Source organism: Sarcophilus harrisii, chromosome 3, assembly GCF_902635505.1.
Source record: "Sarcophilus harrisii chromosome 3, mSarHar1.11, whole genome shotgun sequence".
Taxonomy (NCBI): domain Eukaryota; kingdom Metazoa; phylum Chordata; class Mammalia; order Dasyuromorphia; family Dasyuridae; genus Sarcophilus; species Sarcophilus harrisii.
This window is the reverse complement of record NC_045428.1, coordinates 522,308,682-522,331,134: the sequence shown is the minus strand read 5'-3', so window position 1 is coordinate 522,331,134 and position 22,453 is coordinate 522,308,682. Positions and strand designations below refer to the sequence as shown.

At 37.2% G+C, this 22,453-nt stretch overlaps 2 protein-coding genes across 6 annotated transcripts in view; both read right to left on the bottom strand.

Moving 5' to 3' along the window:
• Positions 1–2,667: 2,667 nt before the first annotated feature.
• On the bottom strand, positions 2,668–7,981 carry KCNRG (potassium channel regulator). The gene is made up of 2 exons (XM_031961958.1): positions 7,356–7,981; positions 2,668–4,312 (listed from the first exon to the last, which is right to left on the bottom strand). Exons 1-2 carry the CDS (start codon positions 7,931–7,933, stop codon positions 4,060–4,062), a joined length of 831 nt encoding a protein of 276 aa, XP_031817818.1. The 5' UTR covers positions 7,934–7,981; the 3' UTR covers positions 2,668–4,059.
• Positions 7,982–8,567: 586 nt separating this feature from the next.
• Positions 8,568–22,453, bottom strand: part of TRIM13 (tripartite motif containing 13) — a 57,707-nt gene continuing 43,821 nt past the window's right edge. For 3 of the 5 annotated variants that reach the window (XM_031961954.1, XM_031961953.1, XM_031961952.1), the window contains exon 2: positions 8,568–10,947. In XM_031961954.1, coding sequence (XP_031817814.1) covers positions 9,715–10,944 — 1,230 coding nt within the window. In that variant the 5' untranslated portion in view covers positions 10,945–10,947 and the 3' untranslated portion in view covers positions 8,568–9,714. Of the gene's footprint in view, positions 10,948–16,882; positions 17,999–22,453 lie in introns of those variants that run through there. The other 2 variants (XM_023501495.2, XM_003767057.4) reach the window with 2 other exon arrangements.

Below are 22,453 nucleotides of genomic sequence, written 5' to 3'. Positions count from 1 at the left end.
CTAATCAGTGTACATATGGAATCTCAAGAGTAGCCTACTTTAGGGACTGCCAAGTGACCTGTGTTAAGGTGAGACATAAAAGGTCATACAGCTAGCCTAAAGACTAGGTTTGATAATAAAAGAGCCAATACTGGACAAGTGACATTTTAGCTCTGTAAGCAAAAATCCCATATATTTCATCCCTTTAGTATTTGAATTTATGAAGTTATCTTGTTCGCTGATTCCTTTCCCACCCACTCACAAAGTTTTTGCTTTTCCTATCAATCCTCAAGATTTTTATTGGTAGGCTCACTTATTTTCTAGGTCTCTATTCTAGAAGAAAAGATAACATTATAGTAACAATGCAGTTTCTCATTTTCACTATAGTCAGGGGCCCTCTAGGCCTAATAGAAAGCCTAATAGTTCTTGATGGGTCAATTCATGGGAGGAAATTTTGTTTTGACTGAATCATTGAAGCTCCAGAATGTCAAAAATGCTTTAGCAGCATCCTTTCCTCTTTCCTTATTGTTTCGAGCACATTTTACAACCTTTTTCCCCCCTCTAAACCTTTAAACCTTTCTTGCACTGGCTTTTACAGATTTGCCTTCATTTGCACTCATAAGGAACCACAGAATAAAATATATGACTGAGTCATTAGCCCTCTCTTGGCTGCTTCTATTTCTTTTTAGGAAAGTCTCTTGTAATATTCATTTATTTTAATATGAACACTTTTATAGTTCATTATTTAAAATTAATAAAAATAAAGATTATAAAGTGATACTAGATTTTGGAAAATGCAACCACAATGCACATGTGAGAAACACAGAGAAGGAAGACATTAGTCTGTAATATATAGTTCCCAAGTTGCTTTTCACTGTTACCACATCTCAAGACTTTTTGGTCAACCATAATTTAGCAGGAACCCAAACCTGTGATAATTTTACCATGACCTGGGAACAACTGTAATCAGCAAATTACAATCACACACAAAAGCTCAACTCAACACTAGGTTTGTGCTGCTTTTCAGAAAAATCTTAACCCAGAAAGAAATCTTCCAGGCATATAGAAACACAAGCTGCAGATCCTTACAAAACAAAGGTAAAACCCTGGAACTGATTCGAAACTCTAATCCTCTTGAACCATAGAAAACACCAATCCCAACAGTTCCTTTTAATCTAGTGAACTGAAATAAGTCTGCTTCTCTTTTGCAAAGGAAACAGTGGTAGCAGGCAGTTTGCAAAAGCTACATAAGTCTATAGCATGAACTTTTGTCATTGTTTTGTTATGATTTTAAATAAAAGACAAACGAACCAATTTAGCCAAGAAACCAAAAGCCCCTTGATTCTGTGCAAATGTTCAATTATTTTACCATTTACTTACTCCTGCTTCCTTTGAAAATATCACTTTCTTTTCAAGGCACAACTTAGTTTTATTGCTGCTTCCTAGAATCTCAATTTCAATATCGACTTTCTATGCTTAGTTAGATCTTTGAGAGGGTTAATAAGATCATATCTCTAGGTATTCTTCAAAGTTCAAAACCCAGTTTTATTTTTGTAAAGTATAATTGTTGCATTTCATGGGACATCTTCGGTTTCATGGGACATCTTAGTGGCAGTTTATACATTCCAGCTCACCAAGCATTATTCCCATTCCTTCAATTGTCCTATAAACATAGAATAAAAACATACCTATAGGAGTCCAAACATTTCCCGAATTGAGTATCTTCTTTGGCAACCTTCATCTACATTTTTTTTTTTACCATGTCCATTTTTAGTAATAAAATAACACTCAGAATATCACAGTATAGTATAATAGGTTATTAAAATTGATATTTGTGGTAAATAAGAGTTAAAAATGATGAAAGCAAGGCTTTCAGTTTTTAAAGAACTTACTATTTACTAAAAGAATAGTATGTTTTATAAGGGGAAAGAAAAAAAATCCAAAGTACTCTAGGAATGTTTGAGAAGGGAGGGAACACTTTTGTGAAGAATAATCTGGAAAGGCCACACAGAACAAGTAGTGCCTTAATTCACTCTTGGAGGAAGTGAAAAATTTTAATAGCAAATTTGAGGAGAGAATGAATTTTAGCCATCCCTTGGACCTAAACTACTACATCACCTAACCCCTCTCAGTGCTCTAGGCAAATGGTGACCAACTCAGGTAGGAGCAGGAGCCACCAAAATCAGATTGACATCTTTGATCTCGGCAACTTTTAAGTTACAAAGAAGGAGCTAACCTGCATTGGTACCTATTTTTTAGGAACATAGATTTTTTATTTAAAGATACCTAAGAAGTTTCTAAGATCCTCTTGTCAGTTTACAAATGATGATACAGAAATCCATATTGCCTATGGGGTTGAATGAATTGCCCAGGAATACACAACTAGTTAAGTGTCTGAGGCTTAATTTGCACTCGTGTTCTCCTTGTTCCAGGGCTAGTGCTCTATCGACTGTGCCACCTAGCTGTACCCAGGATTTGAACATAAATCTCCTGAATCTAAGTCCTGTGCCATGCTGCCTCAGCCAGAAGGGGTTTCCCATGCCCAAAAATTCACAGATCCTAAACCATATTCTGTTATATTCCCCTACAGAACTACAGAAGGGGCCTCCTTCTGTAACCTTTTTTTTCTTAAAGCATATTCTAATAATCTTCTAAATGTAATAGATGCTGGAGAATCTTTTTCTGTCATTGATATCAGCTGGAAGTGACTTTAGAAGCCATCTAATCCAACTCTCTCTTTTAACATAAGAGGAGACCGAGTCACAGGGAGAAAATCACTTGCTCAAGGTCCCACAGATAGTAAATGGCTATATCCAAATAGTCACATTCTCAGTTCCTTCTTTGAAAACAAAAATGGAATTTATTGAGTGTACAAAATTATACATTTATCATTCTAGGAATCTTTAGCCCAAAGGCAAGTATGCAAATCATTATTCACCAAAGTGGGAAATCTCAAATTAGATAATTATTTCATATGGGGGAATTAGCCCTAAAACTTACTCCACTTATGAAAGGAAGCCAGATACACATTTATAAGAAAACTCATGGAACCATATATGTAGAAAACTGAGGATGACTGTAAAGGCTGCTACTTGCAGAGAAAGTACCTTGAAAATTTTAGAACTGAATGCCCAAGACACCTTTTCCAAACTCTCATTTGACTACTTTTGTTGTAGTTAATTGAAACTCTTAGAAAAATCTTCCTAGTCTTCCAGATGTCAAAAAGAAAGGTCTGACTCAAGACCTCCTCTAAGACAAATGCAGAGGTAATGAAATGGTTAGTGCCCTCTCGACTCTCCAAGACTGAAGGGAAAACAAAAATACCCCAATCCTCTATCCAGGGGGGAAGGGTTGGGGAAACTACTAGTTAATTTGTAGAATGTGATGTTCATATTTTTAGCACTCCTTCTTCTTCCTTTACTATTTCTCAACACTATCAGCCCACTGATAACAGTGGGCTTACTTCCACTCCCGATTAAGTGGGCAAAAGAGAAATAGTAGTTTTGTTACCTATCCCACTGATTTATAATGACTATGATGTCTGTAGAGCATATTAATATCTTTCCTTTTTATGTGTTTAAGAATTTCTAAAGAAAGGTTTGTAGTGTTTTCAGAAATAGATCTCCAAGATCCTTTAAAGATCTAGCTGAAAAAATACTCCAGGTTTTGCTGCAGTATTTTTTTTAGAAGAAAAAGTGGAAGAAAAACCAAAAAAAAAACCCAAATTTTTAAAATAATGCTCACACCAAACAGAAAAAAAACAAACACTGTAACTGCCACTCCTGCCCACCTCATCGTCCTTCCATAAATTCAATTTCTGATTCCTAAAGCAGTGTAATATACTTTGTTCTGGACATTCTTGCTCATAGGCAGCTCTCACTGCTTGTGGAATGATTGCAGGAGATGTAGTATTTTTATTTCAGAATTTAGCACATCAGCACACTCCACCCAAAGCACGAAATTCCCACACCCCTTCCAAAATATGTGTGTCTATATATGTACATGCACATATTTTTTTTCCCTCTGAAATGTTGTTGTTTTAAAAGGAATTATCTCCTTTTAATATGAGGATGAGGCACTTCATTTCTTTTTCTGAGGCTGTATTGGCAACAGCTGGGCTGCAGCAGTGAGCTCTGGTGTCACTCTTTCACTTGTGGTAAACTCTTCAGGCCTATTCATCCTTTCAAAGCTGTAGCATTCAACATTATCTTCAGAGGACACAGTCCTAGTGCTCACCAGGTGGAAGCCCTCTTTTAGCAAAGTATCCAGAAGTAGTCCTAGTACATTAGTTCCATTGGCCAGTTTTCGGTTATCAGGCTTTATAGAAACATACCTAAAGCAGAATAAATGATTAATGTTTTTTAAGCCCTCCCCAAACTATATATACAACTAGCATTACAGGTTTCTACAGATTTAAACTTAAGATATGATTTGATATTGACTAAATAATAAGTACTTTTAAATACAATTTTCCAAAGAAGCAAAGCTTTTGAAATAATTTTTTTATTTACATAGCCAAAATAAGAGGTAGGGAGAGGTTCACAGTCATCTGGTGAATTCAGCAAAATTCATAAAACCAGACCACATAAGACAGGGAAAATAAAGCCTCTGCCTGCCTTAAACCATTCAGATTTGTTCTGTTGACATGGTGAATGTATAATGTGACATAGTAATAAGTAGCTATGTGTTTCCTCCTCCTATGTACAACATCAAGAACATTTTATCTTTATATGTATACCCTCTTTACTACCTTACATCAGATGTACCAACCCCTACTATAAAGGTAATTGGCTTGTAACGTTCAAGGAAGCCATTTTGATAAGAAACTAATCTTCACTAGTTCCATTGAAAACCTGAACTTTTTGTAGATCTGTAGAGTAAAAAGACCAACTTTTTTCTAAAACAAGAGTTTAACTAAACATTGTGCTCAATGCTATGCAGCCATTTCTCAAATTTATTAATATCCAAATATCCAAAAAATAAAACAGTATTCTGAAAATTACAAAACACATTTCTCTACCCCCAAAAAGAAAGCTGTATATTGAAAAAATGACTGTTACAACTTTGTTTAATGTTAATAAAAGTATTTCTCTCTACTCCCAAAGTAGAAAATATAACCAAGTGCACATTTAAAATATAAAAAACACATTGGGGAAAAAACAATTTACTAGACATCTGAAAGAACTAGATTCTATATAATATATACAATACAGAGTAAACCATTACATAGTATGCATTATCAGGAAAAGTTGAATCAAAGAACAAGTTTCCATGTAAGACCCCCTCCCTACCATTTCCCCAACCCCCAAGTCAGAGGTACAAAGATTCCAAGGCACCATAAGAAAAATAAAGAGGTATAGTCTATGAAGGAAAAACTAAAAAACAATTTGCAAATTTTTTTTTACATTTAAAAGGTTTACACATTTTTTAATTGACCCAGAATTAAAACAAAAATTCATGGAACCAGATGCAATAGTGAATATCTACAGAAGAAAATATCTAAGATCTGTGAAATTAGGTTGGACTTAATCAAATGAGTTGTAGCTGCGAGAAAACAGCAAATCCAAATATTTCTGATGCTGATGAAAGTATTCATGCTTTTAAGAGCTTAATCTAATAAATGATTTGGACATGATTATTGCTCATTGGAATAATGGATGATAATTTATACATCTAGATTATATGCTAGCTAGACTGATGGCTACCCAACACAATGGGTTTTCTTTCAGTGCTTCTTTTAAAGCCAGAAAAGTCAGTCCAAAACTGACCCTTTTCTTCCCTGCCCTTTATCAGGCATTTTGATTCAGGATGACAAAGGAAAGACCCAGGCCCATAAGCATTCCCTCTCTAACCTGCAGAAAGTACAGTTTAAGAATAGATTCTCGAGCATGTCATTTATTTCATTCTAGCATCAAAGATCATTTAATCAGATTATCTGCCTTCTCTGAACGCAGCACTCATATGTAGATCAAAAAACACTTATATGGTATGATAGGCTCATACATTTTTTACTAGGAGGGACCTCTGAAAGACCAATACTTTCATTTTACAGCTAAGGAAATTGTGATCCAGAGTCATTAAGTGACTTTTTAAAATCTGGTCTCTTACTACCAATCTTGCAGTCTTTTCATTTCTACCATCTTGCCTTCTACTTGTTGCTTAGAACAGGATAACAAATACTACTGAAAAGAACTTCTATCACTCAAGCTAAGAAGAAACTCATAAACTCAATCAAAACTTTTAATCAGCAGATGCTGGTGATTTAACTATTAAAATCACAAGATTTTAAAATATTGATGGTATTCTCACACTAAGATTTTAAAATTAGTATGGCCCTAAAAAATATAACCAAAGTATGTCACTTAGCAATGCCTTATCATCCCTGGTTCCTATCTTAAGTTTTCTTATTTTGCCTATCAGCTTTTTCAAAACTTTTATTTTATTCCAAACTGTGTTGAGCATATGTGTACCCAAAACCTAGTTTGTTAAAATTCTTTTATCCTCCTGGAATATTTCTGTTAACATATTCTTTAACTTTATCCTCATTTCTTTAATTTTTGAAAAAAGTTTCAAATAGCTACTAATTCCCCATTAAAGTAAAAAAAGCTTAACATATCCCTTTCTCATCTATTTATTAGCCATCCACTCACAATTAAGACAGTATCACCAATTTATACATAGTATGGGTGTCCTTGATAGTAACTTTTAAAGATTAGGACAATAACCCACAACAACTAATGTCTTTTTATTCACACATTTTAAACTTAACCAAACTTGGTCAGTTTCCCAAAAAGAAATGCCATCTTACACATTCAGTAACACAAGGGAATGAAAAGTACTAGAAATAAAAAAACTTCCATGTAGCAACTTATTGGAAGCCAGCTTTAGGATCCTGTCAAGAACTGGGTGTTAAAAAAATATTGTAATAAAACCACCTTTAATACAAAGACATACTTCTTGGGTGACTAAGAAGCAAAATGCCAAAGATGAAATATGGGAAAATGGCCAGTGGGATAAAAACATCTTCCCTTGAAAATTAAAAAAAAAAAAAAAGAAAGAAAGAAAGAAAAAAAGAACCTCCTAAGGTGAAAATAAACCATAAAGAGATGTCAAATTAAAATAATTTCTATAAAGAAAGTAAAAATTTTTCAATGAAAAAAAGTCAATTTCATTGGCACTGAAACAACTGATCTTTAAAAATCCTTTGTTTCACATTCCACTGGTAGATTCAAAGCACCATTTTGAAGAACAAAAATTGTCTAGGAAAATAATTATCTTAGGCATCAGAAATTTTGTTTTGATAAAAACATCAAAGATTTGGACAAAAGGAAGGCAGGGGAAGAGGCAAGGAGCCATATTGAAACAGAACAGTATACCTGGCTTCGGCCTGGTTACCAGTAGAATTATCAGAGCCACACTGGAAAACCAGATCGTGGTATGAAGGTCTTTGTGGTGGGAATGGAAGTAAAGTCGTCTGAGCAGGGAAAGAGCTACTGCTCCAGCTCTGGGTAGAGGACTGTTCTATAAACACTGTAATCCTTCCAGTTAACATCTCAACTGTGCTGCTACAGGAGCCAAAGACCCGGAAAAAGGCTCGAGTGTCCTGACATGTAAAACGTACCTCTAAAATTTCTGGCTTAGGCTTTAGCAGTTCTTGGTCAAGAAGCTCAACCAGAGGATCAAGTTCATAGAAATTAGCCTCCCTTCGAAGTCTTGGGTAATCTGAAAAGTCAGTGGGTAAGGAAAGCAGTCGAGTTCTCAGGAAATCCAGGATATAACTGAACAGCAAACCATCTCTGTCCACAAAAATTTGGCCATTTACCAACTTGAATTCTTGGTCCCGACCATCTAATATTCGTGCCAGCCGAGACATAGGGAACTGTCGTATGGTAGAAAGCCGTGTTGTGAATGTCTTTCCTCCTACATTCAAAGTGACCAGTTCCTGACCACTCATTCTCCTTAGCTTCCAACCACGGGCTGAAAAGCATGAGCTTGATTTTCTAAACTAAAAAACAAATCTATAATCAGAGATGTTGGTTGTATCTAAGTGAGAGAGGGGAGAAAGCAATAGAAACAAGATTGGATTCCCAGGTAACAGTAGTAAAGTAAATACTGTATCCAGCAGCTTTGTTTGCAGGGTCGGGTTGCTTGGAAACTGCCAGTATAGGAAATGAAAGGTGGAACGGCTGAGTACTTTTGGAATGCTGTCAAGACAGGTACTTTAGAAAAGAAATTTCAACCTGAAGTAACCCTTTGTCCTTTATTTTAAAATGTTGATCAAAGATTATCTTCAAAGCAATATGAAATATTAAAAATATGACTTAAGGAAATGATTTGTTTCAAAGAATTAACAATCCTAAAATAAAATTCTAAACCACTTTTCTAAAAGATAAATTCAAATTTCTGGGTATAAAGAAATATTCTCATAAATGCAATGGAGAATAATAAAGATAAGGGAGTAAGAACTCTATGTTTGTAAGCCATTCAGTATAAAATGCCCCAATGCCTTCTCATTAAAGCCACAGTGTTAGACCATGATATTTAGGTGTATTGCAGCCAATACTTTACCCATATTTTAATTCTCCAAACTTTAAGCTATGTCTAAATAAAAGTCTGCAATTCCACCAGCTTCTTAATTTGACTTCCCTTCTCTTACTCTCCTGTCCAGAATCACAAAATTTTAGATTTGAAGAGTCCTTCAAGAATAAAGCTATTCCCTTAAGTATAAGGGTTCACTTAGTAGTTCAGCTGCCTTTATATTTTAGCTCCAATTAGAACACAAATGAGAGAGAGACAGACAGAAAGAGAGAGAGAGAGAGACAGAGAGAGTTCTTCCTGCCATATGTTAGGGTTATTTCTTACTTTCATCTATACCTGCAGAGTTCTGATCCAACGGAAACAAGTAAAAACAATTTCCCATATTTAACTACAGAAACTTGCAACTTTTTTTAAGTACTGTGGGTCATTGCAAAGGTAAAAAGGCTATTTTTAAAAAATAATCTAAAATTAATATATCACAAATCTAACATTTTCAAGTATATTTCTAAACCATATGGCCTCTGATATTTAGAGATCATTAAGAATAGAGCAGAATACCTCAAGGATAACATTATTAAGGTGGGGGAGAAGAGGGAAGGAAGTAAGCTGAAAATACTACTATATCCCATCCAAAAAATGTAACCCAATTATTTTAGTTAATATAAAGATTCAATATTGGACCATCATTAGATTTTTTTTTTTTTTTTTTAAAGGAAAATCAACTGAGTTTAGCGTTTCTAAATGTCTTATTCTGGGAGATATCAATAGAAAAAAATACCACTTTCCAAGCACAATCTCTATTGTATGATTGTGAAATAATTTATACTAATGTAGTCAATTTGTACAAAGTGTTATAGATCACATTTTTTTTTCCATTGTGTTTTCCATTTTTGTCACAGCCTGAACAAAAACCAAGTTGGGAGAGGGAGAAGCTTGCTTAAAAAAACACTGAGGAAAAATGATACTTCAAGATTCCATCATATTGAACAGTATACACATGCACAGAATATTGGTTCCATGGGAATGCTTCTGTACAAAGATATCTCTACCAGAAGCTATCCAACCAAGCCACTCACTAGTTTAAAGAATGTATTCTTAGCAAGTATGTCTTTTAATTTGTTTTTCACAGGTTTATAGGTTAGTTCTGTCAGCTAGATACAAAAGACAGAAATAGGATTGTGTACTTGCAACAGATTTTTATAATAGCTTATATTTGCAAACAAATTCTGCCATACCATTCAGCAACACCAAAGTGTAATTCTTGAACCTTTCACTGAAAACAAAAACCCCATCCACCACCTGTTCCCAATACAAAATTGCTTGATCTGCAATTTCTGCTGATTCTGTTAGATAACAGGAACTGAAGCTGGAAAGATGGGCTTTCCAAACTGAGAAATCATCAAATAAGGTCCCATCCAGGGACATTGTAGGAGTGAAGTAAACAAGAAGGCCAACAAGACAGAGCACCACAAATATCTGATAAAAGCTCCAAGGAATCTTGCTGGTGAATGGGATATTTTCTTGAGGCAATGACATTTTGTCCACATCTACTAGTTTTATTCTCTCCCATTGACTAGTATCAAAGTTCTTAAATATAGGGTTAACAGGCAAATTAGAGGAAGGTAAAGGGGTCTCTTTGATGACTTTGATTTTTTCCCTAAATTCCTGCATCTGCTGTAGGAATACAACGGGTTCTGATACATCCTTGAAGGCTTCTGCAATGTTAAAAGCCATCCGTTGCTCTTGCAAGATTGTATTGAGCTTATTGATCTCTGGGTCATAGGTCTGCATGACTGCTAACTTCATGGTCTCAAAGTCAGACAGGATCTCATTCTTCTTCTGCTCTAAAGTGTGCTGCAGTTTCTCAAAGAACTCCTTCACCTTATCTGAATCCTTAGTCAAAAGTTGAAGAGATTTCCTCTTGCTTGACTCTAAGGTGTCCAGGCGAGAAAGAGCATCTCCCCTACGCCAGGTCTCAAAACCTTGGAACAATGACTCAAAGGCACTCCTTTCCTGAGCATAGGCATCTTCAATAGAGCAGAAGACATGCTTGGTATGGCTGCCACGAGTGGCACAAATCCCACAGATTAGTTGCATGTCTGTCAAGCAGAAGATGTTGAGGGGCTGTCCTACATGACCCTTACAAACAGGCATTTTGGGAGAGACTTTGATCTTGTTGTATTTTTCCACGATTCCCTTCAGGGAGTAATTGACCTGCAGGCTATTGACTCCAGTAGCTGAAGTTTCCTTCCGGCAAGTGGGGCACTTGAAAGGGGATTGTCTCCACAGCATATTACGAACATTGCCCTCCAAGATACCTTCCAGGCATTTTTTGCAGAAATTGTGAGAGCAGGGCAAAACCCGGGGATCATCAAACAAGCTGCAACAAATAGGGCATGTGAGGTCTTCCTCCAGCAGCTCCATCATATCCTGTCAAAGAGAGGGAAAAAACACTTTATTGATTCTACTTAATTAGTAGTCTTCACTAGAGGTGAATAATAATAATAGGAGAATTATATGCTCATTAATCTAAAATAATGAAACAATGGTCTGAATGACACAAATTCCTATACACAAGCTACTAAGTCTTTGAAAACTCTTAGGTGAAAATCATCATGATTCAGTATTGCCATGTCTCAAAGTTTCTCTTTTCTGTCCCATCCCATGCTTTGATTATACTACTGATCCAGATTCTGCATACCAGAATAAAAGGCTAGAACAGCAATGAGCAATCAAGAGAACACGATATTAGTCTTCCTTCCATGTACTATCAAATCCACTGGTAGGCAAACCTATATAGGCATCTCCCTGGGATTATTAACCACCCCTTGTTAAAGGCCCAGGACACAAGGCCTCTCTGTGGGCTCCCCAACAGAAGTGCTGGTTGGCTGAGGCTGACTAAGGACTAGGAGACAATTGCAAAATTAAGCTTGTGGCACCCAATTGATTGTTTTAAAACAGGGAGCTGACCACTAGCTGTCAGGAACAAAGCTATTCAGTGTTTGAATTGAACAAGCTCTTTACTCTGAGCCCAAAGAACAAAACTGAACTGTAGACTCTTATAAAAAAAAGCACTGTAAGGCTACTTTAGAAATAAGGAGTACAGTAATACAAAAATTCAAGTCAGACCTCCACAACATCTTGTTTTCTTAGGTGGTTAAAAAAAAAAAGAATAATCATTTTTAGGAATTATAGATAAAACTGACCCTGATAAATGGCAAATTACTTAACCTTAAAGTTTATTTCTATTTGCTGCTTCTTCATTAGACTTACGTGGGCAAATAAACATTTCTATCTCCCCTCCATCATCCAGTCACAAAGTAAATTTTCAAGATTTCCTTATCTTTCCCCATCGTGAGAACAACACATTTCAAATTCTGCCACTTGCTCAAAAGATTTGTGGATAGTCTGTATTAAATTAATAATCATTTTAAACAAATAACTTTTCTAAATTCAGTAGGCTTCAGAAATATGAACCAAAGCAAATATCAATCAAATCCAACAACTATTGGACCTTTTAAAAAAGCTATGGAAGTAAAGAAAGGAAAGAAAGGGAAAAAATAAATATTATTTTTAAATGAAATCATTTGAAGACAGCTACAATTAAATTTGTATCACAAAATACAAAGTAACAAAGTAAAAGCTGAAAATAAAATGAGTGTCAATTATTTTAAAAATAAAAAAATAGATAATTGTAAAAGGTAGATTTGCAGACCTAACTACTTTCATGTAGTTCATAAGTTATAAAATACAACATAGATCACGTGAAGAAAAGATTGCTTCTTCCATTTCACCACCCTATACTGCCCAAAACTCTGATCAACTGATTTAAAAATATATTAGGCCACCATATAGAGAAATGGGCTTTAACTGGAAAAGAAAAGTATTCTGAATAGAATTGTGAATATGTAGCTTAGGACAATGGTCAATATGTTCTCTAGAAATGGAGCAAAGCAACTCTGAGATACAGCTCTCTTCTAATCAAGTGGGTAAAGATTAGGTAGGACCCAAGCCTTGTCCTTCCACCACATTTCTCCCAGCCACTACAGGCCGTGTTATTTGTCCACTGTTCTGGCACAGTCTGGCTTCTGTTCCTTTACTGTGATAAGACAGCCTCCAAACATGGCACTAAAATGATGGCTATATTGGTGTGAGGAATAACAGAATGAGAACTGTCATAGATGAAAAAGAATCTTTCTTTGTTCATCATTCCCACTGGCCAGGCCAGTATTTCCTGAGGGTTATAAATTAAATGAGGTATGCAGAATAAAAGGACTCTGCCAAGGAATTGGAAGGAGAGTTACTCCTAGTAGACAACTAAGATAGAAAGGGATTTTTTTTTGTTGTTGTTAAAAGTTACAATGTAAACAAAGAAAACTGAAGAAAATCTGGTGTTTACTAGTGAGAAAGCCACCAGAAAGAAATTTAAGAATGAGAAACAAGTTAAGAAGCCCTAATAAACCCATAGCTTTATAATTACTACAGGGAAAATAATTTAATCCCATTCAGTACATATATGTATAAATGTAATATTTAACCTTTTACATATTTACATTTAACATTTACATATGTAATATTTAACCTTATTAATTTCTTAACCTTCTTTGTATCAGTACTTCAGAAAGCTAGTGCCTATTACCTCCCTTTAAAAAGTTTTAATCTCACCCTGAAATCAGGAAGACCCGAGTTCAAATATGGTCTCAAAACACTTAACTTCCTAGCTGTGTGACCCTGGGCAAGTCACTTAACTCCCATTGCCTTGGCAAAAAAAGAAAAAACAATTTAATCTCAGTTACTTGATAGTATTATTCTCAAGTAGAAAATTGTTAGCACTCAAGAAGTGTTTATGTAATAAATAAGTGCCTTTTATACTAAACGGGATTATAGATGCATTATAATTCCCATAAAAAGAAATAATGGTTTATATATATTTTTTTGGACTTGAAAACATCATGAATTAAAATGAGAAGTAACACCCTCATAGAGGACAGTGGGAGAGGGAGGAGCAGAGAGAGATAGAGGGGCCATGAAGGAGAATTCTGGCATTTTTTAGTGTAATTTTAAATTTCTACATCTCTTTTTATGTAAAGGTATTTCTAGGCACACTAATCAATCTTATCTGGAAGCACAATTATCTTACCCTACTTTAGGATCAGATCTACTCATAATGATTATTTAAAACATTTTAGGTTAACAGCTAACAATAATTTGCTTACTTTTATAAAGGGCTTGTATATGCCAGATACCATGCTAAGTGTGTTATGATTACCATCTCATTTCATCCTCACAACAATTCTATGAGGTAGATGCTATTATCTCCATTTTACAGATGAGAAAAGTGAAGCAGGCAGAGATTAAGTGAGTTGCAGACATCGCGGCTCATAAAATCTGAGGTCATATTTGAATTCAAGTCTTCCTGACTCCAAACTAGTCCTCTATCCTATTCACCATCTAGTTGCTATGCTATAGCCCCATGCCTTCACATAGCCTTTTTATTTTGGGAAGGTATGGCCTCCTCTACCTCCCCAACTACCTTCAAGAATATTACTAGTTCAGACAAAACCAGCATTTTGGCTTGCTTTTGATTAAAGGTCCCTGGAGAAAAGAGTTTGTTGAATGTTTGATGAAATTGAGAAGGTAGGTTCAAATACAAACAAAAACTGAAAAGTGAGTTATCAAGTGTCAGAGGAGGTCATGCCTCAATGTTCATTTCATTAAAAGGAATTTAAAATACGATATTAGAGTTCAGCTGGTTTTTAAATATCCAGGGCAAATAATTGCTAAAAATTCTTCAAGTATCCATGTTTGATAGAAGCTCATTTCATTTTTTAATCTGGTATAGTTTTAGAATGAAATGATGGAAAATAAAAATAGAAACCAAACTTAGGACTCCATTGGTATAGGGAACTTCCAGTGAAAAAAAATTCTTCTGCTTCTGTACTTTATCATCTTCTCTGCATTTAATAATCATTGATAGGTAACTAAGCACTAAGAGATTAAGTGGTTTGACCCAGCTACCAGCCAGGATGTCAGAGATAGGATACTGCCTCTCCTAGAATGAATACTAGGCAATACTAACAATACATTTCTGGCATAATTTAGATACAGAGGGCTGAAGAAAAGGTAAGATGGAAGGATCAACTGCTCTGAAATTCCACAGATACAACATGGCTGGGCTGGAGGATTCTGGATGTATTTTACAAGAGACTGAGGACTTTGATTCAAATCTAACTCTAGCACTTAATCCCTCAATAATCTTAGCAAGTCATAACTACTCCATAGAATAAGGGAGCCTTCCAATTCTAAAACTTTGATCCTACTCCAAATAATGTAGATTATTAGTTACTTTACAAAGTAATCAGTTTAACACCCAATTACCACTTCTGCATTCACAATGTGAATATTAATATCTAGGATACCTAAAAAGACCTCCCTAAATAGGATTAGTTTAGTGAAATAATTAAGAATGTAGTCAGTAATTGGTAAGCTTGGAGAGGAAAAATTATTTTGGAGCTAAAATAACAAAAACTAATTTATGCTGACTATGTAAACACTAAACTGATAGGTCTCATCCAATAGGATTTGCCCTTTTACTCCTCCCCTTTCTTCTCTTTATCATTTTTTATCCCCCCATTCTCCTTTTTTTCCTCTTTACAATCCTATTATCTCACCCCCTCAGGGCAGCTTCATTCACTTTTTTTTTTTTAACTTTCCTATTTCTGCTCTTCTTCTAGTTTGCTTCTTGATCTTTTATTTCTTTTCTTTTCCTTTTCCAGTGTAACTTGATAAAACTCATTCAGAATGTTACCCTATGAATATGGAAGAGGAGGCTCAGGGTAAAGTCAGAGTAAGGGAATCAAATATATCAGATGTCTCTATTTCAATAATTTACATAGTTATGAAATTGGGGGGAAAGAGGGAATGATTTTGCCTTTCTGTCAAGAAAGTCTGAAGAAATAATTAGGTCTATGAAACACACATAGACAAAATGGTAGAGATTAACAAGGATATTTTCAGTTCTCTTCCCCCACATATACACACATTTATCACTAACCACTAGATCTTTATCCTAACCTGCTCATAGAGAATATCTATTGAAAGTTTTAGCTTGTTTACTATAAGAGCTCAGGTTAAAATTATGGGTTTATATTAAGGTTTTATGAATAGAGTTCTATGTTTTCCAGGTACTTTTTCCTCCCAATTAAAGTTTAAATGGATTAAGATGAAATAGGCAATTTCCCAAGACTATCTATAACTTTTCTGGTTAAAAGAGGAACCCACATAACTATAGTCTTGTTTTGCATTTTAAGCAAGCATTCGTTTATTCTTTTCACAAACACATATTAAAGACTAACTAACATAGAGTGATAGATGCCAGGAAAGAAATATAAAGACAAATAAGAAACAGTCTCTTGCAGTGAGATTATAATTTGCTAAGAAAAGATAAGACAAGAACACAGATAAATAAAATACAAATAAATTACAAGTACATAAGATGGTTGGAATACTATAAATTCAAATGTGGAGCAGATAGTTTTCAAAAAATTCTTATAATTAAAAGTTATTTTTACAGTTAATAGTTTCCTTTGTTACCATCTTGACCCTACTGTAAATAAATGCTTAATAAATATTTTATGAAAGAAGTATTAACCACTAAAACTATGCCTAACATTTGAGGTGACTATGAGATGATAAGCAAATGTGTTTAAGATCTTTGTAAAATACCAAACAGTATATGGGGACAGCATTATGGTGTAGTGGCAAGATAGTATTGCCATGAGCAGATTTCTTTTTAGGTCTCAACTCTATTGCCAGATGACATTGGAAGTTACTTAATCTTCTGTAGCCTCAATTAAATCATCCTTCAAATATAATGGTAATAACAGCCTCATATCTATGAGGAAAGCATTTCATAAATCCTTAAGCATTTCTAAATGAATTTTATTCAAAGACACATAAATTTATATAGACATATGTATATACACAAAGGCGGAAGGAAATACAATGGGGATAGAGGAAGGAGAGAAGCCACTATTGGTAAAGTGCTGCAAAATTCGAGAAAGGAGAGTAATAAATTATTCCAGGTTGAGGGTAAGCTAATATTATTGTGATAGCTACAGAACGAAAAGAAATAAGGTAAATCTGGAAGGTGGAGAAAGTAAAAAAAAAAACAGCCATAAAGCCAATCTTATTTCACAGACACTGCAGTAAAGGAGGTTTTGAAAAATCTACTGGACAAGAAAGCCCAGACAAGCTATCCAGAAAATCTTATCAGGACAGATCTCAAAAAGCACTGAATTTGTAGTAAGAGATCCAGATTCACATCTCAGCTTTCTATAAAATCTTGAGCAGTTAATTAACTTACCTGTGCCTCAGTTTCCTCATCTGTAAAATGAAGGGGTTGGGTTAGATGGCCTTTAAACTTTTAAAAATCTATAATCGCGGTTACCATTAGCCAAAGGCTTCCTCTGCTTCCAAACTGCAAAAAATACAATCACTCCACTGCTCAAATCATAAAACCTGGATTAAAGCAGAAAAAACCTAGAATTCAGCAGTAAGAATCTAGGCTGAAAAGGGTATGTAGCCAAAGATGGGCCTTGGCTATGGAGAAAGTATAGTTTTGTTTTAGTCCCCTCTGCTTAAAGGCTTATAAAGCCGGCACACAACTCAGCAGCCTGGTTTTATTTCCCCGCTGCCACTCAACTATCCGCACGAGGGGTTTCCGGCGAGGAAGGGACGCCTAGGCCCCTACATAAGTCCCCGGTGGCTTTTCGGTCTACTCCATAAAGAAAGCCCGGCTTGGAGCGGGGACAGAGGCAACGCCGGACGCCGGGCTTTACGCCGCTTTTACCGGCTGTCCAGCCCTTCCTTCGGTAACCTACCGACTGCCCCATGCCCTGGCCGGGCTCGGCCCTGCCCGGCCCTACTCGGGCATACGGCAGATCCAGTTTCCGAGCACGGCCGGGAGCCAGTCCAAGCTAGAATTTGGGGCAAAAAGAAACGTTTCTGGATCTGAGCACGCTGCTCGCCCCCTAACCTCACGGGCTCCGGTCAAATTCCCCCTTGCTTTCTTCTCCCCCGGCCCCACAGGCACGCGGGGCAGTGTGAGGGCTAGCCCACGCCCAGACCGACAGACCGACCTGCAGCTGCTGGTGAGGGGCGCGCGCCTGCGGCGGCAGAAGCAGCAGCAGCAGCCGAGGCTCGAGCTGCCCAAGTGGCGCAGCTGCGCTCTCCAGGCGTGAGGCTGCTTGGGTCACAAAATGGACTCGCGGGGAGGTTGGCCCTGGTGGCCGGCCGGCCCGCCCTCCGACCTCCCTCTTCCGATGCCGCAGCCGCTGCAGCCGCAGCCGAGGTTGCTCGCCTTTGTTAAGCCTCCCTCGCCCGTCCCGAAGGTGGGAGGGCCGCGGGGGGCAGGGGGAGGTGGCTTTCTCGGGCCTCCCCCTCCCCAACTCTCTCCCGCCTTCCTTCCCCACGCCGTCCCCGAGTCGGTCGGGCAGTGCTGGGAGTCGGGAGGTACCTGCGGCCTCCTGGGCGGGGCTACTCCTGGGGCCTCCTGGGCGGGAGGAAACACCCAGAACACCGAGGCCCGGCATGAAGAGGCGGCGCTTGGAGATTGCTCAACGGAGAGGAAAAGAAGGGTATCCCAGTCAAACCGGCGGGCTTCGAGACGGTTGGGTTTGGATTGTTGTACTTTTTTTTTTGTTCGTTTTATTTTTAGGAACAAAAAAAAAAGCCCAACCCTTCACACCGCTTCACCTGCGTCTCTCAAGGAGTGCCTGCCCGGGACCGGAGAGCAGGGAGGCGGCGCCCGCCGTCACTCCTGCGGGATCCTCCCATAGGAGGAGAAGGAACACGGGGCGAGACCGAAGCCGCTGAACTCCAAAGGAGAGGTCCGCCGTGGGCTAACGCGAGGCTAACGTTAACTAGGGCTAAAACCTCTTACTCTCGGGCGCTGAATTTGACCCGAGTAGGAGGACTATTAAAATTCTTTCTTGATAATGAACTGATATTCTTGAAATGGGAGGAAAAGGACAGAGGGAGCAAGAAATTAGCTATATAAACCCCAGCCTTAACTATTCGTAAAACATCCGACTTGTATCCTCTTGATTCTAACATCTGACCTCCAAGACAGGAACTATTAATTCACAAACTAGTTAAGACTCATTGCAGGCTGTCATGAGTTTATGTGCCAGGGTGGTGGGCAATGTCAAAAAGAAGGGGATGTGGTCTAGAGAGATTATAAAGGTAAAAGGATAAATCTCAAAAGATTGGATATGAGGCTTGAGACATGATGAGTGGAGAATGACATCTAAATTGTAAATCTGACACATTGGAAGGAGATTTAGGGGAAAGCATTATGCTTGAGTTTGGGTGAATTTAAGATGTCTACTGAATATCTCGTATGGAAATATTGAATTGGAAATACAAAATTGGAGGACAGCAAATTAGTTAAATCAGGATAGGTCTGAGTGACCATCATTGTTGTTTCATCAAGCCCAACTCTTCATCACCCCACATGGGAAGTTCTTGGCAAAGATATTGGAGTGGTTTGCCATTTCCTTCTCCAGATCATTTTCCAGGTGACAACACTACTCTGAACAGGGTTAAATGACTTGGCCAGAGTCACACAGCTACTAAGAGTTTGAGGCCAGATTTGAAATCAGGAAGATGAATTTTCCTGACTTCAGGCCTGGACAGAGTACCACAATACTCTGATCAATTCTCTTATCTCCTGGCCACCTAGATGCCCCATCATCATAGAGGTGGTAATAGGAGCTGATGACTGTCAAGTGAAGCAACAGAGAGGGAGAAGAGAATTGAGGATAGAACCCGGTAGTTTGAAGTGAATTCCTCCCAACCTATAGTTAAACAGTCTGATCTGGACGAAGATCTAGCAAAGGAGATTGCAGAAAGGATTTATACATAGAACCAGGAGAGAGTAGTGTTTCAAAAACCTAGAGAGAATAGAGTATCAGGAAGAAGGGGAGGGGGGGAATCTACCATAGAAAATGATGAGAATCCACATCCAGTGTTCTTTTGGCTGCTGATATTGTGTGCCACTCCCTCCTTTGGGAAATTTTCTGCCCTTGACTTCAGTAACATTGTGTTCTCAAGATTCTTCTCTCCCCAATAGCAACTATATATATCTTGATTGTTTCTCATTTTCCAGCAGATTGCCCCTCTATTATCCCTTCTCTCATAAATCTTCAATCTCTGTCTTTTGGTTGCTTCTCTATTGCCCATAAAAATGCTCATATCTCCCTATCTTCAAAAAAACCTTTTCTTATTATTTTTTCCTGTCATCTTAACCAATCTGACAGGTGTGTAGTGGTATCTTAGAGTTGTCTTAATTTGCATTTCTCTGATTAATAATGACTTGGAGCATCTTTTCATATGACTAGAAATAGTTTCAATTTCTTCATCTGAGAATTGTCTGTTCATATCCTTTGACCATTTTTCAATTGGAGAATGGCTTGATTTTTTATAAATTAGAGTTAATTCTCTATATATTTTGGAAATGAGGCCTTTATCAGAACCTTTGACTGTAAAAATATTTTCCCAGTTTATTGCTTCCCTTCTAATCTTGTCTGCATTAGTTTTGTTTGTACAAAAACTTTTCAGTTTGGTATAATCGAAATTTTCTATTTTGTGTTCAGTAATGATCTCTAGTTCTGCTTTGGTCATAAAGACCTTCCCCTTCCACAGGTCTGAGAGGTAAACTATCCTGTGTTTCTCTAATTTATTAATAATTTCATTCTTTATGCCTAGGTCATGAACCCATTTTGACCTTATCTTGGTGTACGGCGTTAAGTATGGATCAATGCCTAGTTTCTGCCATATTAGTTTCCAATTTTCCCAGCAATTTTTATCAAACAGTAAGTTCTTATCCCAAAAGCTGGTCATCCTGCCATCTAGGGGAGGGGGTAGGGGGGTAAGAGGTGAAAAATTGGAACAAGAGGTTTGGCAATTGTTAATGCTGTAAAGTTACCCATGTTATCCTGTAAATAAAAGGCTATTAAAAAAAAAAAAACAACTTTTCTTGATTCTTCCATCTCCACTAATTATCATTCTATATCTCTCCTCCTTTTTGTGGCCAAATTCCTTGAGGTCAGCTACAAAATCTCCATTTCCCCCCCTCTTTTTCTTTTCTTAACTCTTTGAAGTTTGATTTCTTAACCTAAATTCAACTAAAATTGTTCCCTCCAAAATTACTAATAATCTCTTAGTTGTCAAATCTAATTACTTTTTCTCAATCCTCATCCTTCTTAACCTCTCTGCCACCTTTGTGACAGGTTTTTGTGAAACTTCCTAGTTCTCCTCCTACCTATATCACCACTCCTTTTTGGTCTCTTTTATTGGATCTTCATATCACACCAACTAACCATGAGCTTTGCCTTGGGCCCTCTTCACCAGCCATAGTATTTTACTTGGTAGTTTCATAAATTCCCATGATTTCAATTATTATCTCTATGCAGATGACTCAGATTTGTGTAACCCTTCCTTTTGTAGTGGCCCATAGTCTCACCTCTCAAATTGCCTATTGTATATCACAAACTAAAAGTCCCTTAGAGAATATAAATTCAACATTTCCAAAAGTGAGCCCATTATCTTTTCCCTTTCAACTCTTTTGTCTTCCTAACTAACTAGACATCACTCTCCCATACATACAGGCTTATGATCTAGATGTTATCTTTGACTTCCCACTCTCTTATCCTTAATACATAATCATTAAGTCCTATCATTTCTGCTTTCATAACAGCTCTCATATATGCCCCCTTCTCTGCCACCACCTTGATGCAGACCTTCATTATATCACATTTGGACTATTGAAATAATCTCTTGATCAGTCTCTTTTCTCAAGGCTCTCCACCACTCGAATCTGTCTTCCACCCAACTATCAGATTGATCTTCCTAAAACACAAGCATCCTCTATTCAATTAATCCTAGTGGCTCCTTATTACCTCTAAGATCAAATATAAAATTCTCTGTTTGGCTTTTATAGTCCTTCCTAAATTCCATTACACTTTACTTTTCTACATATATTCTGACATCCAAAGAGACTAACGTCCTTGCTACTCCTTCCATGTTTTCATAGTCTTGTCTCACATTCCTGAAACTCTCTCCATCATCTGCTTTCTAGCTTCTCTGGGTTTTCAATTTCTGCAATACATTTTCCTAGTCCTCCTCAATTTTAGTGACTTACCTCTGAGACCATCCCTAATTTATCTTGAATGTAGCTTACTTGTATGTAATTGTGTGTGTGTGTGTGTTTTCTCTCCACATAGACTGTAAGCTCCTTGGAAGCAGGAAATGTTTTTTGGCTTTTTTTGTTTAGGGTAATACCTGGCACAATTCAGTGTTTAATGATTTAATGATTTTAATATTTTAGTGTTTAATAAATGCTACTGATTGATAACCATACCTAATCCCATCAGAGGATTAGCTCTTGAATCTGATCCTCTTTGTCTTGTTTTTCAGACACTGTTCCAGTGACTCCTCTCCTTCTCCCATTAGAACCCTCTCTCTTGTAACAAAGAATTGACCTGAATAGTTTTCCAGATAGTCTTCCTATCTTCAATATGTCCCCTTTCCAATTCCTCCTGCATGCTGATGCCAGAGTAATATTTCTAACACTCAGAAAATCAAGTCATTCCTCTGCTCCAAAGCTTTCAGGGTAGGACAGTCTGGTTCCAGTCTAATAACAGCCTTATCTCCAGCTACAGCCCCCGCATGTACACCATGTTCCAACCAAAATGGATGCCTCTTCATTCTTCATTCTTATCCAGCTCTCCCCTCTCTCCAAGCTTTCTTTTGTTCACACGCCCCCTTCCCCACACAGCATCTCCTCTTCCCTGTCCACAACTCTAAATCTGATGGTTCCAATCTTTGCTTTCAAACCCCACTTTCACTGTTACTCTCTATAAGAACTTTCCTA

Excerpts from the sequence above, each read along its gene's own strand:
- KCNRG (XM_031961958.1), bottom strand. The coding sequence starts at position 7,933 with ATGAGTGGTCAGGAACTGGTCACTTTGAATGTAGGAGGAAAGACATTC. Across the intron at positions 4,313-7,355 it reads GGTAACCAGGCCGAAGCCAG|GTATGTTTCTATAAAGCCTG; the intron begins GTATACTGTTCT and ends ATTCTGCTTTAG.